This window comes from Leptinotarsa decemlineata, unplaced genomic scaffold, assembly GCF_025532065.1.
Source record: "Leptinotarsa decemlineata unplaced genomic scaffold, Ldec_3_MD MMD2_tig00026307_RagTag_RagTag, whole genome shotgun sequence".
Lineage (NCBI taxonomy): Eukaryota > Metazoa > Arthropoda > Insecta > Coleoptera > Chrysomelidae > Leptinotarsa > Leptinotarsa decemlineata.
The window spans coordinates 12,659,783-12,667,910 of record NW_027412681.1 but is presented as its reverse complement, the minus strand read 5'-3'; the positions used below and the strand labels follow the sequence as shown (position 1 = coordinate 12,667,910).

Genomic DNA, 8,128 nt, shown 5'->3' with positions numbered 1-8,128 from the left:
TAGAGAAATCAAGCTAATTCAGATCCGGGAATCGAGCGGGCCACTTCTGTGGTCCTCTTCAACCTATCCACTGATTTGCATATGTTTCAGTTGAATGATGACGTGCTACTTGACTAAAATGGGCGGGAGCCCCATCATGCATAAAAAACATATCCCTTCTGACGCCCAAAGGAACTTCCTCCAGCAGTACTGGATGCACTTCTCTTAAAAATTGAACGTATGCGCCTCACCATTCAATCAAAGAGGTAGAAAATGAAGTTGTTCTTTTAAAATTCGAAATACCGTCATAGGATCAACATTTAGCTGGAAAGCAATCTTTCTAGTACTGGTAGTAGGTTGTTCTGCAATCAAATTAAGTACTGCTTCCTCAAGCTGTGGCGTTCGTACTTCTCCATAGCGACCACAATCCTGCGTTCTTTCGTCGAATGAACCATATTCTCGTAATCGTTGATGGAGTCGAGTATATATTCTATGTGAAGGATGCTGCCGTTGAGGATACATTTCAACATATCTTCTAGAAGCTTCTAACCCATTCCCCTGCGACAGACCGTAAACGTAATGCTTATTAGGCATTTCCTCATTTGTGTATGCCATTTCAATAACAAGTGAAATATTAAAGTAGCAAGATAATGACAGAACAACACACAATTAGTATTAATTCAATTTCGAAAATTCACAAACTGACAGCGTCATACCAATTTAATTGTCACTATCGCTAATAGCGACCAACTAGATAGATTAGTTTCGTATTTTCGTATTTATGACGATGTATCTCTGTAGTTTGTTCGTAAAATAATTTTTTGCTGCGAACTGGTTTATTTTGGGCAAAAACCCAAGAGACATTTTTTGTTTAGAATGAAACAGGCTATCGGAAATAAATTTTAGGGGTTGCGTTTTCCACCCCTTACAACCATGGGGTAAACCAAATAAATTATTCGCTAAGTGTCTTTTTGTGGTAGTACAAAACGTCAGGTTAATTTCAATATTGTAACTTTCTTAGTGCTTGTGAAAAAAATTGTTATACGAATTTAATGTACCCCCTTTAAGGGGCTGTATCTTAACAAGGAATGCTCCAATGAAATTTCTTTATATGAAAGATCCTATCTTTTTTTCGATAAATGTTTCACACTTATTTAGTTACTGTATATCTTTATATAGAGTTACTTTTTTGAAATTGATTGCTTCTTTTCTTTCTTTGAAAGATTCCCACATTTTTTGTATTAAGATGGAGAAGTAGAAAGCCAAAAAATTTATCTCTCCTAAAAATGGGAGAGTATCAGTATTGCCTCGGCTCTAAATGGTGCAATGCTGACACTGAATTTGAATTTACCCACAGGAAATTCAAGGGGATGGAGAAACAGTGATGAAAATTGTTTTATGGACCCGTCTTTTTTCCCCGCGGCTGGCGCGCTGGTTGGAATATTCAAAAATACTCAAAAATCCTTTTATATTGCACATCTACAACATAAAACAAACTTACATACAAAATTTCAGCCTCCTGAAATATACCGGTACAGAGGAACAGTGATGAAAAGGTAATTTTCATATGTAAACGCGACCGTTTTACCGCCACGAGAAGCGCCCCAGTTGGAATATTTGAAATTCCCTTCTCAGTGCGCATCTAAGACCTAAGAAGCACCTACATACCAAATTTTAGCTTCCTAGGACTTACCGGTACGAAGAAATAGTACGGAGAAACAGTCGATTTTTCATAAATTCGATTCAATTTGAATATACAGTGTGTCTCACTTCTCATGGAAACACCCCCGTATCTTCCGTAATATTCGAGGTAGAACGATGAAACTCTCAGAACTGATGGGAATGCTCAAAATGCACCTACCACCTGAATGGGGTTGGCCAAAGTGATATACACTGCCCGCCACTCGTGATGGAACACCCCATTTTTAAGGTAAAATATATTAGGGTGCAAAATAGGCTCAAAATTCCTCCAGATTCGTGATCAGGACTACCAACTTACTACGAATACACTTTTTTCTTGAAAAACTTGAATGAGGTTGACGAAAGTGATATACACTGTCCGCCACTCGCGATGAAACACCCCATTTTTAGGTAAAACATTACGGCGCAAAATAGTTCGCCTCCAATACCTGAACCCCTTCATTCTATCTGTAGAGTACTCTCAGGTATGAAAGATACAGATGCTGTGAGATGCTATCATTCATTTTGAGCCTATTTGAGGAAAATGTCACAGCACCACATTCTCAGATTATCAAGATAGTGTGAAGCAGTGTATGAAAAATTATCGATGGCGGCATCTATTATAACTGAAGAAGATTATTCGTAAAACTAATTCTGGTTGCTGAACATCCAAATTCTATCCCAACCAGAAGTGAGAGCTCTCGATTGATGAGCAAAAACTGCAAACAATTGAAAAAATCTATATTCAAAGGTTCACATCTCAAAAACTGTACAATTCTGAGCTTTGGCTGTGGACACTTTCAATCAGCACATCAAGAACTACAACATATCAAAATTTCGGCAAAATTCAAGGCAAGCCATTTCTCATAAGAAATGTGCTGGGTCCTTTATCAGAATATTGAGGAAACATTTTACCATCCGAAACAAAATTAATCTTCATACTCATTGCAACACCGAAACAACTGTTAATTTTTAACGAAAAAATCGCACTAGGTAGAATTTGAATTATTTTACCTACTTGCTGAACTGTTGTCTGAAATCATTTGAAGGGATTGAATTACATCAGTTTCATTGAATCATGCGGTGCCCTGAAATCACTTTGGAAAACAGTTGCTCATTGATATTTACTGTCAACCTGACAATATTGTTGAAAGATCTTGTTGTATTAACCCCCAGACCAGTTTTCATTGCATTTGTTGTTTCTAGTATTGTTGTTCTTTGAATCACCGTTGTTCCTGTTGTTTCTGTCGTGTTTTTGTTCCCATTGTGTTTATTGTTCCTGTATTTGTGTTGGATATTGTTCCTGTGTTTCAGTTGTTTTCTGTTCGTGAGTTCCTGTTCATATTTTATTATTTCTGAAGTTCCCATTTTAACTGATATTAGCTCATTTTGATTGACAAAGTCCAACATGGCACGTCTGTCACTTCAAGCAAAAATTGAAACTGTTTTAATTGTTGGTGAAGGAGTGAGGTCTTATCGTGAAGCGGCCGCTGAATTTAATAGAAGACACCCGCTAGAGGTCACTGTACACCCTGGAACTGTACATAAAATATATAATCTATTCGTGAGCACCGGCCAAGTAACAAAGGACAGAAAAATTGTAAAACATCATATTGATGATGATACGATGTTGGCGGCTCATCAAGCTGATCCTAGAATTAGTTTTACAAACTTATCGCTTCAACTCAATATGAGCCGCAGTAAAATATGGAGGTGCATTTTCCGATGTGTTGGAAGAACTACCTTTGGATGTGAGACACAGCATGATTTTTCAGTTAGATGGTTCACCAGTTCACAATAGTGGCATAACAAGGATTTGGTTGAATAGGAATCTACCTATGAAATGGATAGGACCCAATAGCCCTCTCGTAGTATGGCCACCACGATCCCCAGATTCAACTCCTCTATATTTTTATTTATGGGGAAACTTGAAAGATGAAGTTTATAAGGATATAGGCCAACAAATAAGGAAGATCTCCGTGCAAGAATTATACAAGCGTGTAGAGAAATCACACCTAGAGAACTGAGAATAGTTGGAGGAAATAATAGAAGGCGCATAGAAAAATGTGTTCGATTGAAGGGAAATTTCATAGAAGGCACGAAAATATAAAATTGTCAACAGTTAAATCATTTGAAATTGATTGTTTTGTTTTTTAATTGAAAATGTGATTTTGAAAGTAGTACTTCGAAAGAATTTTGAACTACATAACATTTTTCGCCACAAAATATCCTTGTTTTTTTTTAATAATGAGAAAATGAGAATATGAACTAACATTCCCCATTCTGAAACCTTACTGATTACATGTTTCCGTTCCTTTTACAAAATTACCATTTTCTCTCTTATTGAGAAGGAATAGCTTTCCTGACAACAAAATAAAAAATAAATTACTTATGTGAAAACAAAAGTCGAGTTTCTCTTAAACTATTTCGTTCATGTTTTGTTGTCAAAACCAAAAAAAAGATCTACTTCAATTATTACGGAAGATACGGGGGTGTTTCCATGAGAAGTGAAACAAATCCGGATTTTTCAGGACTGAAATTTTTTCAGGAAAAAAGTGTAATCGTAGTGAGTTGGTAGTCCTGATCACGAATCTGAAGGAATTTTGAGCCTATTTTGCCCCCTAATATGTTTTACCGTAAAAATGAGGTGTTCCATCGCGAGTGGCGGACAGTGTATATAACTTTGGCCAACCCCATTCAGGTGGTAGGTGCATTTTTAGCATTTCCATCAGTCCTGAGTGTATTATCGTTCTACCTCGAATATTACGGAAGATACGGGGGTGTTTCCATAAGAAGTGAGACAAATTCGGATTTTTCAGGACTGAAATTTTTTCAAGAAAAAAGTGTATTCGTAGTGAGTTGGTAGTCCTGATCACGAATCTGAAGGAATTTTGAGCCTATTTTGCCCCCTAATATGTTTTACCGTAAAAATGGGGTGTTCCATCGCGAGTGGCGGACAGTGTATATCATTTTGGCCAACCCTATTCAGGTGGTACGTGCATTTTGAGCATTCCCATCAGTCCAGAGAGTTTCATCGTTCTACCTTGAATATTACGGAAGATACGGGGGTGTTTCCATGAGAAGTGAGACACACTGTACAACAACTGTATAACGACACATCCATTTAAATCTGACACGCCAAAACAAACGCTTGAACAAAAGTGCCATTTTCATTTCATTTCAATTCGACGATTTTTGACGCAACGCGACAAACGACAAAAATCGCGTGCATAAAAGACGCCCAGTAAGTGATGTGATTTCTATGTCTAGATATTGAGACACATCTTCCGTTTTGTTTGAATACTTCAATGTATCAATTTTATCACAGCTGTGACTGGTATACACAGGTGTTCTATGATATCGATAAGAATTGAATGAGTAACAATTATATTATCAGATTTGATAAATCAAGAGAACAACCGATTAGCTTTTAATTGATCCCCGGAATGTGTGATGTGTAGGTAACGTTGATTTCGTTTAGTTAAGTTATCAGGATGCTAGTTATAAATAGTGAGTATTATTGTATCCCAAATTTCTTTGAAAGACATGTTTTGTAGAGAAGTCAATGCTTCATACTTTTTTGTATTAGAGACTAGTTTATTATTACACCTCGCTCGCTCCCTAAATATTTTTCCAGTTCGAGCCCCAAACAAACACTGTAGTTTAAATTGAGATCGTATTGAATATCGCTGACATTTGGCCGTTATATCGAGGTACAAATTTGAATATCACTGAATGGAATAATATACGGAAACGTATGAGGGGCATATATTGATTTTCAGTTTCTCAAATAATTATGACTTCAAGTCGACATTTCGATTCTAACCTTGAAATTTTGAATTCAAATCGACAAGATTCGACTTCAAATTGTAATTCGTAATTTCAATTTAAATCTCGAAATTTTTACTTTTAGATCTGCATTTATTAACTAATGACGAAAAAATACTTATCTCACTACACCTCAAATATAAACCTGTTTGAATCGAAAAGAAAGTATTTCTTCCGGAGAGATTTTATTTTTCGAGAAAAAGTGCTTCACTTTAATGAAAACTCTTCAAAGATGTGAAGATCACTGAGGATACACTAAAAAACACACGTTTGCCTATTTTCCACGATAGTTCTATATTTATTGACTAGTTTCGGTCATTACACCATTTTCAAAACTAACCATATTGCATTTGATTCTGAGTAATATATACCTACACTAGCTTTTTCCCGCGGCTTCGCTCGCGGGTGACAGAAGAAAATAACAATAAATATAGAAAAATTCCAAACAGCCGAAATTATAGTCAATTGGATCGGATTGAATTGGACATTGTCGTGACTGTGAATAATACAGTGCGGAGGTATTACGGTACTTATACCTCCAAGAACATATGTACAAAATATCATGATGATCAGTTGAGTAGTTTTCGCGTGAAACCGTAGCAAACAAACTTACATTCGCATTTATAATATTAGTAGGGATGTCGTGACTGTGAATAATACAGTGCGACGGTATTACGGTACAAAGGGTTGGAACTTCATTACTGGAATGACAGATGACGTTAAAGTAGCTAGATTTTGAGATTTTCTGAGAAACATACATAAACATAAACATAAACCTACACTAAAAATAATTGTTTTCTTCAATGAAAAGTATTCTATGTTATAATAATAATAATAATAATGAATGATAACCTGCTTGAATTCGTGTTATAAGTTGTTTTCAAGCATATTGTACACACGAATACACACCGCAGTTGACCGAGTGTTCGAACGGATATATGAGCAGGGTCGAAGAGAGGAGTCGCTGGATGTAAACAGGACGCAGGACTCGATACTATATAATCGTAACCTCTCTAAGGCCTGGATCGATTACCGTAAGGCATTTGATACAATTTCGCATGAGCTCATCTTGCATTTGCTCAGATGCCTTGCGGTACCGGACAAAATAGTGAGATGCATTGAACAACTGATACCACTTTGGCAAACTCGCTTCACCATAACATCGTGTCACGCAAGAGTCCAAACAAGGTGGGTCACTTTCAGAAGGGGTGTATTTCAGGGTGATTCCCTCAGTCCCCTTCTTTTCTGCATCTCGCTATTGCCATTATTCGTTGCGCTCCGAAATACTCGAGGGTATAACTGTGGCACCCCCGGAAACCCACTCCCCACACCGTGGGGTAAGTGATCATTGTGTCCGAGAATCATGTGCCCTGAACAAGCACAGTGAGCCAAGAATGACAGCCTTCTGCATCTGTGCGGCTAAGATTTCTGTCTTAATGCGGCAAGCCGGTATGATTTTAAGATTCGAGAGTAGAGTGGACATCATTCCACCAAGGACTCCAATAATCAGAACAACCATCTTGACTGGATAGAGTCTGCGGGGTTCCAAGAGAAAATCTTGATATTTTATCCGTTTTTCCGCCTCTTTTCTGACGATATTCGTCTCACCAGGAGCTGAAAACTCCACAACAAATATCGTTTCACTCTGGTGGTCTAGAAAGACTACATCATGCTTATTAGCTTGCATGAGCCTGAGGGTGGGAAACGAATAGTTCCAATAAATTCGACACTTCTGGTTCCCCACAACAGATTCAATATCCCCCGGAGCGTAGGGTAACACCGGTGTCTTGTCTCGTACAAAGGGTTGGAACTTCATTACTGGAATGCTAGATGACGTTAAAGTAGCTAGATTTCGAGATTTTTTTGACAAACAATTTTTTTATCTTAAATGAAAAATAAATATTTTATGGTGACGAATAATGGATATATGGTTATGACATCGAAACCTAAGTCCAATCGTACCAATGGAAGAGCCCACGAGAGACAAGACCGAAGAAAGCACGCCAAATTCGATCAAATGCCAAGGTTTTGCTCACCAATTTCTTCGATTACCGTGCCGTAGTGCATCAGTTCTCGCCACATGGTCGTGCGGTCAATAAGAAGTATTATCTTGAAGTTATGCGCCGCTTGTGACGGAACAATTCATGGCTTTTGCATCATGATAACGCACGTGCTCACTTTCCTTTGCCTGTTCGTAATTTTTTGGCCAACATGCCCCAGCCGTCGTATTCACCAGACTTGCCCCCCTGTGACATTCTGTTCTCAAGATTGAAGGGATCCATGGAAGAACGGCGTTTTGCGACGATTGATGAGATAAAATCCGAATCGCTGAGAAAGCTCAAGGACAAACCAAAAAGCGGATATCAGAACTGATTCAAGATGGGAAAAACCGCTGGCAAAACTGTATTACATCTGAGGGGACTACTTCGAAGACGACAAAATAGAAATTGATGAATGAATGAATATTTTTTGGAAAAATGTTTTTGAACGGACAGCGTATACTCAAGATCAGGTGATATATCGACTCATTCTAAGGGACTACATTTACCTATACACTCCTTTCCGATAATTGTCATCCAACCAATTTTCAACCAGCATATCATAATCTTGCTGAAACATAACATCAATTCGGTAGACAGAT

The 8,128-nt window shown here is 37.7% G+C and overlaps 1 protein-coding gene across 2 annotated transcripts in view; it reads left to right on the top strand.

Annotated features, from left to right (window-relative positions):
* Positions 1 to 5,024: 5,024 nt before the first annotated feature.
* Positions 5,025 to 8,128, top strand: part of LOC111502706 (NPC intracellular cholesterol transporter 1 homolog 1b) — a 111,637-nt gene continuing 108,533 nt past the window's right edge. For both annotated transcript variants that reach the window (XR_012466989.1, XM_074181005.1), the window contains exon 1: positions 5,025 to 5,169. Coding sequence is in view for 1 of the 2 variants with exons in the window: in XM_074181005.1 (XP_074037106.1) it covers positions 5,154 to 5,169 (16 nt within the window). In the remaining variant the exon portion in view is untranslated. The remainder of the gene's footprint in view (positions 5,170 to 8,128) is intronic.